Raw genomic sequence first — 17,906 nt, forward strand, 5'->3', positions numbered from 1 at the left:
AATCTTAGTAATTATTAATCAAAATGAAGGTAATATCACTTTACTCTAACTAAAAACTCCTACTATATAGTTATGTGTTTTAAACACGACCTATTAAGTAAATCATCAGTTTTAAAAAGTAATAAATAGTAGTACTGGTTTAAGTTCTGAACATTCAGATTAGAAACTCCCGAAATAATAGCCTTTTTGGCCAAGCTTTTAGAAGGAAAAAAGTGCTTTTGAAGAGAAACAGAAATAAATTTTGAAAATCAGAAAAATATAGTTTCTCTTCAAAAATACTTTTTTGAAAAGCACTTTTGAGAAAAATATACTTACAAGTAATTTTCAAAAATTTGACCAAATATTAAATACTGTTCAAAAATATTTTTTAAATTAATTAGTGAAATATAAATCAATTCTCGCCGAAAGTACTTTTTAAAAAAATAATTGTGTGATTTTAGAAGATTGCTCAAACACCTATAAAAGGGGCCGATGGAGTTGAAAGGAGAAGAAAGACAAATAAATGGGAAAATAAAAGTAACCAATCAAAATCATGGAGAAGATGAGGCATAGACGGTTATTTGGACAATAATGTTGTGGCTTTTGGCTCCTTTTTCTTTTCTTTAAATATCCTTCCCTTTTCCCTCGGCATATGCTCCCCGAATCTCTCCTTATCCTCCCCTCTGTCTCTTTCTCCCCTTACACTTTCAATTACAATTTACAAAATCCTCAACTCCAAAACCCGCTGAGCTGACAACTTACAACCTTCTCTCTTTCTCTCTCTAATGGCGTCCTCGGCGCCAGTGCTTCAGCAGCACAACAACTTCCTCTTCACTTTCAGCTCAAAAAATAAAAATACCAACTCTCTTTTCTTCTTCAACTCTTATAACTCTACTCTCAATTACGTTACAAAGCCTCTCGCCTCTACATCTTCGTCTCTCTTTTCATCGCCATTTCAATCCTCCTCGCGTCCTTTAATCCGCCTCACGCGCGTTTCCACCGCGCCTGTTGAGTACGTGCCGCCAGCTCCCGACTTCGATATTCACAAAGAAATCGCCAGGCTTAAAGCTTTGAAATCGAAGCTTGATCATTGTACTAATTTGAAGGACAGAATCAGAGTGATTGACTCTGATAGTCGTGTGAATTCCTTTTTCTTTTCGCATAAGAATTCGTTTTCTAGGGTTTTGGAGACTTTGCATTTGGATCAATTTGAAGTTTTTTTGCTTAAATGCGTGGTTGCTGCTGGGCAACACCATGTGTTCGGTGATGTTTGTACAGAATTTGAACAGAAAAGAAGTTCGCTGAAGAGTGCTTTGTATGCTTTGGCGGAAATGATTGAGAATTGGGATGTAAATGGCGGTAACGGTGGCGGTGGTGTGAATGGTTATGGTATAGGAACTGAAGAGCATGAGGCATTGAGGTCAATGTTGAAAATTATTGGAGAGGTTGAGCGGTTTTATGATTGCATTGGAGGAATAATAGGGTTAGTTCTCTATGCTTTACTTTGATTTGAGATCCTTCACTGGAGTATAGTCATAGCTTAGAGTGCCTGAACAGAGACATATTGGAAATAACAAATTGCATTTGGCTAGAGAGTTAAGGCCTTTTAAAAACTTAAAATCGTAGTTAAAATTTGAAGCTTGTAAATAAACAGTTTAAGTTACTTCCGTAATGAGCAAGAGTAGAACCATAAGGTCTAAGGTTCAAATCCCAACGGAAGAAAAAAAACACAAGCTTATTTTTTCCCACATGCCCTAAGTCTTGGTGGGCAAAGTTACCCGTCAAGTAACGGGTACCCAGTAGAATAGTCGAGCATGCCTGACACCGTCGTCATAAAAAGAAAAAGAAGAAAAATATAGTTTAAGTTACTAAATTTGAAGTACTTATGAAAATTCCTTTTCTAATTTGAAGTATAGAGTTTGTACAATCTGAATTCTTTGCTGAGCTTGTAACATAATTATCCTCTTTCATATTAAAACCTCACTTATTTCATCAAAAAACATAAAACCTTACTATGTGGAGGAAGTGTTTGCCATAATGTTTTTGAATGCAAGTACGAAGGTAGTACATGTTTGATTATTAATGAGCCTATGCAAACTTTTTGTGCTCAAACTTGCCTAAAGTTTTTGGCAGGATGTAATGTAACATTATCAAACATCTTTACTGTTCAATTCACTTTTTCAAAGTGTTTAAATAATATAAAGGAAGAAACAGCTAGTGTTCAAAAAGTAAGTTCCTTTACTGATTTTTGTGGATAAACTTGAGATAGCATAAATTGTTTAAGGCTGCTTAAGTACCTCCAACTTTTCCCGTAAATGTTAGTTTCCTATTTATATACTCTTCATCCATTTAACGTGTGCCGAGCCTCCATACTCTGATATCTTTCGCCAAATTAGCAAGCTGTTATTATTCTACTTTATAAGTCTTTCCTTTAAGCTTTGTACACAAGTAGCATTGAGAAATCTTTCTTTATGATTTTCTTTTATGTTGTTATTGTGTAATTTTTCATCAAACCTTCCATTTTTGAGCTATTTGTTGAGATGTTCTAGACCTTTTTAAGCTAGTTGTGCTAATGAAATACAAGAATTTTGCTGCAGGTATCAGATTATGGTCCTTGAGCTTCTTGCTCAGTCAACTTTTGAACGACAGAGTCTGTCCCATCACTCAAATAAATCTCTCAAGCGTGAGATAATAGAAATTCATCCTCCACATGCACTTGATCTTTCTCAGGATTTAGAATATGCATCTCAAGCAGCTATTTGGGGAATTGAAGTTAGTCAATGCATTATATCTTGTAGATGTCAATGGATGTACTTATGGCATTGATCTAATCATTGTTTAACTCTTTTGAAGGGATTGCCAAACCTGGGAGAAATATATCCTCTTGGTGGCTCGGCAGACAGGCTGGGTTTGGTTGACCCCGACTCAGGTGAATGTCTACCTGCTGCAATGCTTCCGTACTGTGGGCGTAGTCTATTGGAAGGTCTTATAAGAGATCTTCAGGTAACAGAAATATCCTTATCAAGCGATCTGTTTCTGCATTCATAGTGTTCTAAATCAAATCAAAACCAATACGATGATATCCTTTAACTATACTGCAAGGCTAGGGAGTACCTGTATTTCAAGTTATACGGCAAACAATGCATCACTCCAGTTGCAATAATGACAAGTGCAGCAAAAAGCAATCATGAGCGTGTCACCTCACTCTGTGAGGAACTCCACTGGTTCGGAAGAGGAAGATCAAATTTTAAACTTTTCGAACAGGTAGAAATTCACATGCTTCCCATTCCTGTGACTCCATGAATTAATGTGTGTTCTTATATTTATTACATAAGCTGTTCATTTGGTGATTTAACTTGTCAAATTGCTAGCCTCTTGTTCCAGCTGTTAGTGCAGAAGATGGACAATGGTTGGCTAGTGGACCATTCAAACCTATATGCAAACCAGGTGGTCATGGGGTGATCTGGAAACTTGCCTATAATGAAGGTGTTTTCCAGTGGTTTTATGATCATGGAAGACGAGGTGCGACTGTGAGACAAGTCAGGTCAATTTCAAATTGATATCTGCTGTTTCAAGATAATTACTAGCTTTCAGTGGCAAGAGATAATGGGGGATAATTTATGTCCTGAATATGGTAGACATTGTTGGCTTTGCAGTAATGTTGTGGCATCTACAGATTTGACTCTTTTGGCTTTAGCTGGACTTGGTTTGCGTCAGGGAAAGGTAAGATTTAACATATCATGTCAGTTTTCTCAAAAAGCATGGAGTTTGGGCAGTAGAAAAGTTAGAGAATTGGATTTGATTTGACTTGACTTCAAGCTATTCTTGATAGTTCTGGATTCCTGAAGTTGGATTGGGAGAACTTTGCTGATTAGGCAAAATAATGAATCCTTTTAGTTCATGAAATTAGTGTCACCTTGGAAAAAAAAAATCAATTCTTTTAAATGCTTGGACAAGTTGGAACAATTTATGGAACACAGACAAGCCAGAGCAAGAGTATATTTAGGTCTAGGCCATGCGCTGAATCCTTGACTTCGTGCCTTATTTCTTGCTTGCTCCGCATTGGAATCAATCTTCTATTTACTTTTTATAATCTTTGGTCAAATTCTAAATTTCCAGAAATTGGGCTTTGCTTCATGCAAGCGAAATGCGGGTGCTACTGAAGGCATAAATGTTCTAATTGAGAAGAAGAATCTTGAGGGGAAATGGACCTATGGTATATCCTGCATAGAATATACCGAATTTGACAAGTTTGGAATGACGGATAATTCTCTTTCTTCTTACAGGTAATCTATGTCCTTCCTTATTCAAATACAAAGAATGATGGCTTTAATTGGAACCTTTTGGTATCTTCCATTCATGGGTTTTAAGACAATTACAACAATCTCAGTGTATGTAAATTATGTAAAAATGACTTTCTGCTTGTGACAGTGGCTTTGGCATTTTGATCGACCCTGTATTTTGTCTCTTCAGAGTACCAGCTGATGTTTAGAATTCTCTACTACAAATTGATGCTGTCAACTGTAGCTTTTGCAATCAACTTTTCTAAATAGTTTTTAAGCCTTGCTACTGAAAAGTTCCCTGAAACTGGGATATGTCTCTGATTTGAGATTGATAATGCCATGGGGTCTTCCTAAAAATTACCTTCTGCTCTCAGTTGCTTTGCTGGAAGTGTAGAAACTAATTTTGTAGTGATGATATTAAACTTGAGATTTGGCGTTACTGCATAAAGGACTCCTATTTCATGCGTGGAAAACCTATCACCATGATAGTTCGTTCTCTTGATGTCCATTGGGTTTGTTTGGTGATACAAGGGCATGTGTGATGCAAAAGAGTGAAGTTTCAAGCACTTCTTGTCTGTCTATTTGATATTCGTTGTCCTTTTGGATTAACCACACAACCCTTCATTTCCTGTGCTGTTCCTCACTTCTTTGTTGATGCTTGTGTGATATTGTATTTCACTGAGGTGTCAAGGCCTCTTGGTTGTAGATATATGCATACTTTAGCTTATTAGGTTTTCATCCTTCTATCTAACTTTCCACGGTAATGATGATATTACTAAAATTACATGCCATTCTGGAAAATTCTAATTCCCTACCTTCTTCCTTTGTTAAGTTTACAGGCCGAGTTTCCTGCTAATACAAATATTCTATATGTTGATTTGCCCTCTGCTGAGCTAGTTGCGTCAAGTAATGATGAGACTAGTTTGCCTGGAATGGTGCTTAATGTGAAAAAGGCAATCACATATGTGGACCAGTTCGGAAGCAAGCATAGGTACATCTTCCAGTTGTGAAAGCTATTCTAAAGGTCTCTTTGTCTTCACTGGATGGAACATGTGCTTATTATCAAATTTATTGCTGATAGATACCATGATTACAAAAAGTGCATTGAACTCCATAGTTGAAAGTATCTTGTTTTTTATAACTTCCAACTCACGTTCCCAAGTAGAAATTAGAAAGGATCATATAAGATTAAAATGGTTCCTGCATGAAATACAAAGTTCTGTTGTTACACCTCTTGCATTAGCAGTTTCCTGCCTCTAGCTACAAAGGAACTAATATGTCACACTTATCACCCAGAAAAAAGAAGATGTCCATAAGTTTTATCTTGATATTGTTGAGCACACCAAGTGGACTTCCCTTGGCATTCCTAGTCGACTTAGAAATTACGAAAAATTCAGTTTTAATTTGGTTTTGAAATACTAAGTAATGCAATCAGAAATATCAAGACTAGTTAGAAGTATGAACTTTGCCACATTTGATGTGACATACTCCTCATTTTCGAGAGGAAACAAAAAGAAGAATATGACATACTCTCCTTTTCCTGAATGTCCTTTTTCTGTTAACACGTGAACTTGAATGTCTCTCTAGTGATGTGATTAACATGTTCAAAGAACCCAAATTTATAAAGAATTCAGAATTAATTTGTGTTTTAACTATCAGATTTTCTTTTTATGCACATTTTGAGCACTAATTTCTATTCTCTTTCACCTAGCACAATATCTCTTGCCAGATTAATATTGCAATACCCTTGTCAGTATAAGTCCTAAATATTTCGTACCTCTTGTATTTAAAAATTCGGCACTTTAAACAATCAGTGTATTAATAAAAATTGGAAAACCTAAGGACTGATCCAGTTATCCTCACAGTAAAGCTAATGTTACGCTAATATTTATAGTTAGTCACTTCACAAGAAATATCTGATGGGAACTGCACCTTATTGATTTAATAATAGATTAACATAAGATTTTGCAACCAATAAGACTACAAGAAAGATGATTATGTCACATATATAAACCCTTACTATAGTCTATTTGTTATGGGACATGTGACTTGGGCGATAATCTACTGTTAAAAAGGATTGTCTCGGGTAGTCACCAGTTGGTTTTACTTAGTTCAACGATGGCATCAACTGTTAGTGCCGTCACTTTCTTTTAAAAGAGCAGGAAGTTGTAGAGTGTCTATATATGTCTCTAAGTTAATATAAGGATGGGAATATTCTTCTGCAACATCAGTTTGATATTAGGAATGTGTATAGCTTCCTCTGGTAAATTTTGAACTGTTATGTGAAATCATGATTTTTCTGAGTGAAGCTTTAGGATTAAGAGAGAAACTGGCATCTTTGTCACTCTTTCCAAAAATGAACGTTGAAGCATAATGGCAAAGCTCAAAAAAACGAAACGGAAATAGGGTCGTGTTCCGCTTCCCTTTACCCAAGTGTGAACTGCAGGCTAAACTTTCGTTTATTAGCTAGAAGTTATTAAAAGTTTAGGCATCGACTTCAAATACAGTCCAAAACTGGTACAACTTGGAATTGAAAAGAAAATTTGAAATGACAGCACTGTTTAAAGCACTCGGGGAAAAGGCTGAAATGGACCTTGAAGTACATTGCCTAATCCATGGCCAACTATCAGTTGTATCGTAGTTCCATATCAATGTGGATGTTGTATGAGGAAGGCCATCAAAATGCTATCACATCAAAGAGGGATAGATCTGCCTGGTCACGCACAATACGCGTATGTTCATGTGTCTGCACTGCATTACTGAAAAAGAAGCATTTACTTGGCCTTCTTTCTTGGATTTGGTTACGTTGTAAGTTTCATGTCTATTTAAAGTTGCTATATGTGTTTGGAAGTCTTCACATCATACTATCTTTGTTACTGCATGATTACTGGGTCAAAATAATGTCATTGTTACTGCAGTAGCTTCTTATTTTAATGAGTTCCAAATACAGGATTCAATGAGATTTTACTTTCTGTTTCGTTCCAGTGTCCCAGGTGGCCGCCTTGAATGTACAATGCAAAACCTTGCTGACAACTTTTTCAATACACGCTCATCTCGATGTTATGACGGTGTTGAAGGTCTACATGGCCACTTTCAGTGAAGTTTTTTTTATCACATACCATAAATCTTCCCTTCTGATCCAGTTTTAAATGAAATGATTTTGCTTATATGGCAGATGGACTAGATACTTTTATTGTATACAACGAAAGAAAGAAGGTGACATCTTCTGCCAAGAAGAAACGTAGACATGGTGACAAGTCGTTGCACCAGGTTATACAGAATTTAGTAGCTTCTATATGAGAAATTTGGAACAGAGCATATTTTCCTTGATAGGCAGATCCTCGACCCGGCCTTGAAATTCAATTCTTCTAGCTTCTCGGTTTAAGTAATATTACAGAGGTCAATAGAACTGCACTGCCTCTGTAGTAACAATCACATAAAGCTATGTCTCTGCTTTTTGAATTTTTGGGTACAGTTTCATCTCATGAGTTGCGTAGCATGTTCTTGTTCCCAGAACTCTGCATGGTTTTTTGGCCTCGTGACGTGTGTCGTACTAAAATACTTGAATCTCCCAATGTTCACATTTTCTTGTGAAGTATCAATTAAATGAGGACACACCTAAGAAATGTGTCGAATCAAATGTATTGGGTTGAAGCTTTATCAATTATATGAGCTTAGTTACAGCTGAGGAGAAAAGAAACTAATGGCGATATATTTCTGGTCCATGAGAGTCAAAGCCCAGAGGCTAATATCACAGTTCTGGAGGATATGTATTTTAAAGTCTGTTTATTTTTTTCAGAAACTAGATTAGATCCGAAGTATTATTATAACTCATTGGCATTGAAATTGGTCCTTGCAGACTCCAGATGGCTCTCTGTTGGATATAATGCGTAATGCCTATGATATTCTTTCCCACTGTGAGATAAAAATTCCAAAGGTATTTTGCGGGACTGAACTTTCATCATTTGTATCCTTATGTATTGGAATATTCTGACCTAGTTACTTGAACTTGGTTAGTATATAACATATTAGTGAGCAATTTATTCAAGTCCTCTTCCGCAAAGTACCTGTTTTTGTTGAAGTTGGTATACTTTTTTAAACTCTTTTTATGTATCTGCAGATTGAAGGTAACGAGAAGTATGTTGACTCTGGGCCTCCATTTCTTATTCTTCTCCATCCTGCTCTAGGTCCCCTTTGGGAAGTAACTAGACAGAAGGTAATCTGGCAATTGCCTTTCATTGTTTTAATAAACTGCAGTTTTCCCTGATGTCGTGAATTTTCTTCTGAAACCCCCAAAACATAGAGTTTTGACTATGATTTGAAAAATTGACCTTGAAAGTTGATGTCTGCACCTGATTCATTCGCTGGCCTACTGTGTTCTTCTCCCGGCCATCATCTATCCATCGTCTAGGCTCTAGTAGCTAATTAATTGATTTACTATCTTCAAGTTGGACTACTATCTTCACTTTTTGTCCTTCTTGATTGTTTAGGAGAGAAGTCATGGGGCATGCTCTACTGTCATGAAAGTTGTAACCATTTCTTTTTGCTTTGTCTCTCTTAGTTCCACCGAGGTTCCATATCCAGGGGTTCAGAGTTGCAAATAGAGGTTGCTGAGTTCTTGTGGAGAGATGTGCAGGTTAGGATTCTTGGTTTGTGCAGCCAGGCCATGCTTTTCATATCGTTATGACCTATTTACTTGGCTTTGTTTTCCAGCTTGATGGGAGTTTGATCATTTTAGCTGAGAATATATTAGGTTCAACCACAATTGATGAAAATGGTGAAACCATTCTACAGTATGGAAAAAGGTAATGAAGTCCACCTGGTGAAAATTCTTGAAACTACTAGTTTGATAGATGTCCATTTAATGATAAAATCCTTTATGTAGGTGTGGGAGATGTAAGCTGGAGAATGTCAAGATATTGAATGATGGAATTAATTGGAATTCAAAAGAAAATTTATACTGGAAGCACGATGTGGAGCGATTTGAGGCAGTAAAAGTGATACTGCACGGAAATGCAGAATTTGAAGCAGCAGATGTTATGTTGCAGGTTCGCTTAACCTTAGAGTATATGATTAGCATTTCAACATGCAAATGTGTAGTTGTAAATTTTCATTGTACTTTGGGAGGTAGTTAAGATAATCAGTAACTTCTTTGTTAAGTTGTATGTTAGTTTTTAGTCCCGGATTTCCCTTTGGCAGGCGGGGTAGGGGTTGTTTTTTGGTTAAACTTCAAAATTTTATTTAACCAAGTATATCAATATGCACATATGACTCATTTGGACTCATGAGTCAGTTCTCAGCAAGCAGACTACTACTGACTATTCTGTTCTATCCGCAATCCAGTAGAGTACTGGATATTATCAACAATGGGTAACAATCTCTAAGATAGTGTGCTATACTGTGTAACTATTCAGACACTCTAAATGCTTTTGCCATTTACAGAATTTCTGCCCATAGATGTGTAGCTGTAAAACAATTTCTCTTATCAGCTGCCAGCCTTCTTCTTTGGTTCCTGAATCTTCTAGCATTCCTCTCGGACCAAATTTGATATACACTAGCTGCAAACAGGAAGCCAATGATGCCTGCTCTGGCCTGGTGTTATTGGTCTTCTTAGCTGCCCATTGTACTTCCTCTTCCCAACCCTTGATTTATCTCCTCTCCTAGCCAGTCTAGGATGGTGCTCCATATAAGCTTTGAGTACAACAGTCAAAGAAGATGCTCCAAAGTCTCCATTACACTGGTAGGGGTTGTTGGAAGTAAATTAAAAAGCTAAGGGCAGGATAATATCACCTATATTGACAGTTAACTGCCTTTTCTAAGGGTCATCCTACCATGATTTTTTGCTTCTGTTAGAAGGAATTTGAAGTATGTGGTTTACATGACATCTTATTATGTATGCCCTATTGGAAATTCTGTAACTGTGCTTTTTTTATTTTATCAGATGCTGATATGCTCTTTTATCTTGTTTTCCAAATGCAGGGTAATCATGTTTTTGAAGTTCCAAATGGTTACAAAATGAAGATAACAACAGGAGACTCAGGTTTTTAGAAGATTTTGATCTAATATATTCTTAAGTTGCTCTTTTGTTATCATATTATTTTTACCAAGGCATTTCATATTGATTAACAGTTACATTAAATTGTTTCCTGTTATTGTACAAAAAATTTAATTTAGTAGCTAACTATTACTATATGAAACTGACTCTTTAATCAAGTCTCTAACAATCACAAAAACAACCACAACTACGCCTCAGTCCCAAACAAAGTTGGGTCGGCGATATGAATCCTCAATTCTTTCTTTAAGCTCTTTTCATATCATCATCAAGACAAAATAACATAAGAGTAGTAGGGAAAATACGTGAAATATATATGTAAATAATAGTAGTAATAATAAGAATAAATAATAATACTCCCTCCATCTCATATTATCAGTCGTGGTTACTAAAAATAGTTGTCTCAAATTATTTGTCATTTTAGAAGTTCAAGACAAAATTGATTATTTTTTCCCTTTTTACCTTTAGTAATAATTATCCTTGAAGACTACAAACACCTCAGTTATGGATAACTTTGTTCAAATTTTAATAAGTCAACCTTGTTTTCTTAAACACTTTATCATGTATATTACACAAATGCAATCAATAAACACCGGAATCCTAACAACTTCTACCATGTGGCACATAAATTGAGAGATTAAATATTAAGACATGAATAAGGGTAAAGTAGTCAAAATCCCATTCTAACTAATTTTTCTTAAGGGGCGTGTATAAGAGAATCATGACAGATAATATGAGACGGAGGGAGTAATAATATTAAAACTTCTCTAACAAATTTAAAGCTCCTAACTAGCAAGTATCACCTATATGGATCCTTTTCTTCCATTGTACCCTATCTTTAGCTAAGCTTGCATTGATTCCAAGGATTTGTAGGTCTTTCGAGATAACTTCTTTCCATGTGATTTTAGATTTTAGGTCTATCTCGTCCCTTTTAATACTTTCACTCACTATTATTTTACACCTAAGTACTGGTGCATTTATATTTTATTGAGCGACGCAAGACATGACCAAACCATCTCAAGCGACCACCTCTCATTTTATCCTCAATGCGTGCTACTTGCATCTTCTGGCAAATGTGTTCATTTTTAATAATCACTTGTTAAATAATCAAAAACAGGTTTGATAATCCAAACCAAACAAACCTATATTAAGGTATTGCTCTTCTGCACACTTAAGTGAGTTGGAGATATTATTGTCATAGTATCCCTCTCCGCATCTTGTCACAATCACATTTTCCTCTTAGTTGGTATTAGTTAAAATAGCATAGAAGATGTTGCACCTTTATAGCTGGCAGTATATACATGTACCTGGATCGATTAACAGAAGGTCTTGTAGAGCCCAACTCACTTGTGAACATTTTGTGAAAATGTGGACAGAAGTGCAAAACCTTAGTAGTTGCATTCATAACATTTGTATATTGATTATGACAAATATGTGGTGAGCAAGGTACACGTGCAGTGTCCCAGTAGGATAGCTGAAATTCCTTGGCAGCATCGTATTGGGCGTAGACCTTTTCGTTGGGTTGAAAATACTAAGTTTATTTACTAATTGTTGTTTCCTATCATTCAGGATTAGCAGTCGAACTTAAACCTATTGAGAAGAAGTTGATGGAGTGTGGAAGCTGGTTTTGGAACTACAAGATAATGGGCAAACATGTTCAGTTGGAATTGGTGGAGTTATAGGATGACTGACGGACGCCTTACCAACTTCTTTTGTGAATCGTGGTTCACAACTGGGGCTTGTAACTCCACTTTCAGGCTTGGTTGAACAAAAGTTGAACCACTCGAACTCTCTGAGCAGTTTTGTGATTAATTGCAGCTATTTGTAATTTAGTTGTAAATCATGTCTAATGTAATTTGACAACTCTAATACCACAGTTGTATATTTTTCTTTCCTTTTTTCGTGTAAATGTAAATCATTCATGTTTCACTCCGGGTTTCTTGGTCATTGTTGTATGCTATTTGAGCATCTGTAACAAAATCGATTCCATGAAGATGAATGCTCGTGGCATCTACGTTTATTTTTATGTTAGGGATAACTCTTTATTTGGATTGAAGTTGCAGGGTTTTATTTTTGAGAAAAAAAAGGAAACGAGCCCAATAAAATATGAAGATAGTAAGAAGTTGCAGATTTGTTCTTTTCACGGCAAGGGTCTAATTGGTGTGTGAACAATGTATTATCATTGATTATGTTGGCCGGAGAAGAAGCTGTTTCTATCGGTAGTCAAGTTGGAGAGGAACGTGCCAGCAAGCGTTTATGGCTTGGATTCAAACACTTGTGGACATTTTACTCTTACTTTTCTCACGTTTCTGCTTTGCCACTTCATTCTCTATCCAGTGTTCGCTTCTCTGGATACTAATGTTAATCCATAAGGTTTCATCGTTGTCAGAGGACCCATGAAATGCAATTATATTTCGATCTCTTTGATCGAAGTTTCTAGTCTAAATCTCCATTTGAATGTTCTCATCTTACTGTCTCTTTTTTGCATTTTGGCAGTACTTTCAATGAATATGCTTTATGCGCTAACAAAGCAGGGACAATATTTGATGAGAGATGGTTTCCCCTTGATTTTCTCCTCTGTGCTCTTTCATGCTCAAAGAGAGCAGGTTTTCATGAGCAACGTGCTGAAAGTAATATACTGACTCATAATAATTTGCATTTCAATGTGGCTTCAATGAAGAAGAGTTTTACAACTTGATTGGATGTCATCAGGTTTATGGTGAAAGGGATAAAGGTTGAATTACAGTAACTTAATGTGAAGTATTTCCATCCATTTACATTCTTGTTAACAGTGTATTCATTTCTCTCATCCATCAGGGTTACTGAGATTGAGAGCAGCATCTATTGAGTAATCTTAGGAAAGCGTCAGCCTTTCTTCGAGCTCTCAGGGATCCGTCTGCAGACAAGCTTTGGAGAGAAGGAATACTTCTTGGATTCATTAGTAATTTTCCTGCAACCTCCTCTCCACTATCCTTGCAGAGTCCCAGCAGTAGTGTTATTGAATGATCCTTCCCTTTTGAAGATCCAAATCTCAATAGATCAACAAGAAGAGGAACCAAGATCCTACTCTTTCTCAACGCTTGCAGCCCTTCGTTGCAGCCCAAGACAAGGGCAAGAACCGCCAATGCATCATCAGTTATACCAGCTTTGTCATCCATCAGAAGATTAATAAGTAGAGGAACAGCTCCAGCAAGCACTATACTTGGCCTGTTAGCATCATAGACTGCAAGGTTAAAGAGTGCTATAGCAGCATCCTTTTTCCCTGCTGTAGTTCCTTCTTCTAAGAGTCCGACCAAAGCTGGAATCGCTCTGGTACGTGCCCCTATGATTACTTTGTATTCGTCGATTACAGACAAGCTGAATATTGCTGCTGCTGCATTTTCTCTTGCTTCCATCGTTTTCCCACATTGGAGGACTTCAATTAAGCTGTCGATAACACCAGCAGACATAATCAGGATCTTGTTATTCTCATGTATTGAAAGGTTGAGCAATGCTGTGACTGCATTCTCCTGGATTCTTGGATCACGGGAACATAGCAGAGTCATCAGAAATGGAATAGCTCCAGACTCAGCTATAATTCTGCGATTGTCCATTCCAGTTTTCGCGAGCAATCTTAACTCATACGCTGCCTGTCTCTGTATATCAGGAGATCCTGTTGCCAGTTTCCCGACTAAAAATTCCGCTGTCATTTTGACAGCATCTGTAGCAGCTTTAGTGGCAGAAATGTAGTCAATCGCCTTGTCACAGTTCTTAATCTTACTGCTGCTGCTGCCTTCTGAATCTGAAGGAGATAATGTAGGTTCTGTTATTGGAATGTTGTTCTCTAGGCACCATTGATGGATTAGACTTTTCAGTGCATAGTTAGGAATGAGAGCCATATGTATCAGCCTCTGACCACTTTTGGGACAAGTGTGGTGCCCTGAATTTATCCACTGAGCGATTGAATTTCGATCATAAGTATGGCCTGATGCTATTATGACAGGATCCCTCATCAAGTCAAGTGAAATTGGACACCGGAATTCATCAGGGATGTCGGGAACCACTGAATAACACAAGGAGCATTGATCAGCACGAGCACTCATTGGTGCTGGCTGCTTCAAAATTTGCTTAATCATGAGGTGTTCTTCTTCCAAAATTGCTGCTTTCGATAAGGAGATCAAGGATATTAGGCTGTTGATATTCGAGATGGCGATGAGTCCACCTGTGCCTGCCTGTTTCTCAGCTTCTGCCTCTAATTTCGAGATCTCTTCCTCATAATCTAATGAGCTTCTCAAACCAACGCTGCTCATAGTGTCCTTCATTCTCCGAAAGTCGATGAAGCCTTGGTTCTTGCTGTTCTTATCACAGTTAATATTAGCCATCAACTGGAGAATCTCTTCCCTTTTCTGAATTTCTCGAGGATCAATGAACAAGTCAGCCCTTTTCGCCTGCTTAAGAAGTAGCTCCACTTGCTCCTTGGTGTCTACAGTTACATGAAGCAATCTCAAAGGTAAAATATCAAGTGCCTTTTCCATTTCCTTCATCAGTGCATGAAATTGGTTGGAAACAAGTTCTGTTTGCATGAGATTCCACAAAGAACTGCTCTCTTTGCAACTTCCTATGAGGAGCTTTACCTTTCTTATAACAGAGAAAAGCTCAGTCAAGCAGAGGATTGAGGATGGTGGAAGTAGTGCAGTGGATGATGATTCTTGAATTTCTTCAAACAATGAAGAAAGAATCTTGATCCTTCTTACCATTGTTGAGATGTTCTTCACCTGTAAAAATGGAAGCTTTTCCATTGACAATACTTGGTTAGAGATGTGAATCAGTGTTTCCAGCAAATTCCTACTTGGGAGAAATCCTGAGGAAACCATGAGTGGAAGTGGAAGTTCATTCATGCTTGAGTAATGCTTTGAATATGTACCATCAGTCCATGACTCAGTTGTTGAAACTTTCTAAATTCTGTTAAGGGGAAAAATTATTAAAGTTATGAACTGTATTGACTTTTTCTGCTTGTAATGTTCTGTGTAAGCGACAGTAAGATTGCTGGTTGAAGGGGAAAGCAAAAGTCTTGAATTGCTGCCACTTGGAGGACATACTAGGCTGCAGGTTTTTTGTATAATTCCTATTGCTAATTTTGTCTTCCCATTTGACTAATGGGGTAATATATTTGTCAAATGAGACAGAGGATTCCGTGTACTTTCATGTTGGTGGCCGAACTTTCTTATTCAAAAATCCCTTAGTTTTGTCCTATTCTACCTAGCTGCTAAAACTGGATTTCTTTATTTGTATTTAAGTTTTGTGCAGTTATAGCATATGTATTTTTTACCGTATCAGGTTAAGTCAATGATCTTTATAACAAGCTTGATATGACAATATAAAAAATAAAATAATAGTTTGCTATAATTGAGTAAATTGCATTGATAATAATACAAGAATCGTATTACACTTTTTGTGCACATAACTTAAGATACATTTTATAAGAAGCTGCAGTCAGATCGTTCGTCCAAGCATTTATTGTTGAATCTGAATACACTGGAAGTTCTAACATCCGAGAATTATTCTAATTAGATTAACTGTTTAACGGTTTGACCTGGGAATCATAGTAATACTATTTGCTGCCTATATTTGACTAAATGAGGCTGGATTTATCTACCTGTCAAAGGTACATTGAAAAGATCTTGTCGAAGAAGGGTATAACAAATAACCTTGTATTTTAATATTTTCAAACACGGTGGTCTAAAAGTTACAATAATATTTGGCGATTTCCACAAAATCTCCTGCCGAATCTCACAAGAAATATTAATTAAAACACGACACATAGAACAAAAATGAATATGAAGACAATGTCTAGGATGAATAAATTAAACTATTTATAGTTTATTATATATTCAAGGTAAGATAGCTGGGTACTCCAAGAGGAAGAAAAACAAAAGAACATTATATGCACAAAAGAAAATAGGGAAGTGTGTATACGGTCAAAACCGGTTTTGCCCTTCATGTATTTAGTCGAGATTGGAACATGATGGACCGAGGGTCGTCATCATAATATCTAGATGAGATTTGAAGCCAGGTTATCGAGCTCAAGATTCAGGGACCGATCAATACCGAGCTCGAAGTCAATATCGAGCTCGGGTCAATACCAAGCTCGAGCCAATATCGAGCTCGAGATCCAGAGATCGACCAATACCAAAACCGACCAAGATCGAGCTAAGAGACAAAGAGTCGTTGTAGCCGCACCAGGGGAGAGAATCTCGGCGGAAACTAAGGAAAAACTAATTAACTAATCTATCATGGGATCCACATTTTTGTATTTTTTAATTATATCCAAAGTAAAATTCTTCCACTATATGAAGAGTTGCTATCATTTCTGTAAGGCATCATATATTCAACATTGAGACATCAATACACTCTCACATTTCAAAGTTTATTGATATTTACACAGATATATAGTAGAGATTATCTTTTTTTGGGCTTTGGATGTTGATTCATCTTGCTTGTTTATAAATCATTCTCTATTTAATTTGGTTTGTATTTCATTCCTTTTTTACAGTCAATATTCGATATATTTCTACTTATTTTTTCGATTTGTATCAAGTTATACCACGTATGCTTAGAACTACGTATAAATTCAACTCTATCCGTTTTTCGGGTAAACAATATTCTTGATTAAGGTGAGGCTAAGGATAATAGTGATTATTTGGTACGAATCTCTACAAAACACATCATTTTACACTTGCTCATGGAAGTGTCTTTGATTTCAAGTTTAAAACGGCGAACTCTCAATCAATGCCCCTACCTATTGACAACGAAGCTGGCCTTCAAGATGAGAACAACAACCTGACAATCGGGGATGAAAGGCCACTCGTCGATCCCATTGGAACTCGGTCCGCAGATCCAATCAACGTTAATTCCATGTGGCCATCGAGGCGAACCAACGTTCCGACCCCGAAAACAGCATCCATGGTGGAGCTCGACCTACAGTTCAAAATACCCAAAATATTAGAGAAGACGGGATCAGCATGCATATGATTTTCGAAATGTTACAAGCTCAACAGGTAGCAATAGCTCAGTTGCAGAGCCAAACCCAGGTACCAAGCAGGGCCAAACCCGGTCCATCCCGAGAAAGCACTCACGAAATGGGGCCAATTGTAGTAAGATCAAATGAATAAGAATCGGGGACTAATCCCGAAATTATTAAGATGTTGGAAGAACCGATAAAACAAATTGAGTCAGGAGAAAAGAGGATTGAAGCAAACGACAAAAAAGTAGAAACTTATAACTCCAGGGTTGATCAGATCCCGGGGACACCACCAGTATTGAAGGGCTTGGATTCCAAAAAAATCATACAAAAGCCTTTCCCCCCGAGCGTGGCTCCTAAATCGATCCCCAAGAAGTTTCACATGCCCGAAATTCCTAAATATAATAGAACGACCGACCCCAACGAACATGTCACCTCTTATACATGTGCCATTAAAGGGAACGATCTAGAAGACGACGAGATCAAATCCGTACTATTGAAGAAGTTCAGGGAAACCCTGTCAAAGGGGGCAATGATATGGTATCATAATTTACCGTCTAACTCTATCGATTCTTTTGCTACGCTTGCAGAT

The 17,906-nt window shown here is 37.0% G+C and overlaps 2 protein-coding genes across 2 annotated transcripts; one reads left to right on the plus strand and one right to left on the minus strand.

The window, feature by feature from the left end:
- Nucleotides 1-626: 626 nt before the first annotated feature.
- LOC107803556 (UTP--glucose-1-phosphate uridylyltransferase 3, chloroplastic) lies at nucleotides 627-12,307 on the plus strand. The gene is made up of 17 exons (XM_016627297.2): nucleotides 627-1,462; nucleotides 2,577-2,751; nucleotides 2,833-2,982; nucleotides 3,082-3,243; nucleotides 3,351-3,523; nucleotides 3,636-3,702; nucleotides 4,099-4,265; nucleotides 5,095-5,253; nucleotides 7,248-7,339; nucleotides 7,438-7,532; nucleotides 8,122-8,199; nucleotides 8,383-8,478; nucleotides 8,824-8,898; nucleotides 8,976-9,067; nucleotides 9,148-9,310; nucleotides 10,242-10,302; nucleotides 11,884-12,307. Exons 1-17 carry the CDS (start codon nucleotides 765-767, stop codon nucleotides 11,994-11,996), a joined length of 2,616 nt encoding a protein of 871 aa, XP_016482783.2. The 5' UTR covers nucleotides 627-764; the 3' UTR covers nucleotides 11,997-12,307.
- Nucleotides 12,308-12,867: 560 nt separating this feature from the next.
- On the minus strand, nucleotides 12,868-15,332 carry LOC107803557 (U-box domain-containing protein 1-like). The gene has a single exon (XM_016627298.2). It carries the CDS (start codon nucleotides 15,189-15,191, stop codon nucleotides 13,134-13,136), a length of 2,058 nt encoding a protein of 685 aa, XP_016482784.2. The 5' UTR covers nucleotides 15,192-15,332; the 3' UTR covers nucleotides 12,868-13,133.
- Between the last annotated feature and the right edge of the window lie 2,574 nt (nucleotides 15,333-17,906).

Source organism: Nicotiana tabacum, chromosome 4 (assembly GCF_000715075.1).
Source record: "Nicotiana tabacum cultivar K326 chromosome 4, ASM71507v2, whole genome shotgun sequence".
NCBI classification, from domain to species: domain Eukaryota; kingdom Viridiplantae; phylum Streptophyta; class Magnoliopsida; order Solanales; family Solanaceae; genus Nicotiana; species Nicotiana tabacum.

Excerpts from the sequence above, each read along its gene's own strand:
- LOC107803556 (XM_016627297.2), top strand. The coding sequence starts at position 765 with ATGGCGTCCTCGGCGCCAGTGCTTCAGCAGCACAACAACTTCCTCTTC. Across the intron at positions 3,524-3,635 it reads GCGACTGTGAGACAAGTCAG|TAATGTTGTGGCATCTACAG; the intron begins GTCAATTTCAAA and ends TTGGCTTTGCAG. Across the intron at positions 8,200-8,382 it reads GTGAGATAAAAATTCCAAAG|ATTGAAGGTAACGAGAAGTA; the intron begins GTATTTTGCGGG and ends ATGTATCTGCAG.
- LOC107803557 (XM_016627298.2), bottom strand. The coding sequence starts at position 15,191 with ATGAATGAACTTCCACTTCCACTCATGGTTTCCTCAGGATTTCTCCCA.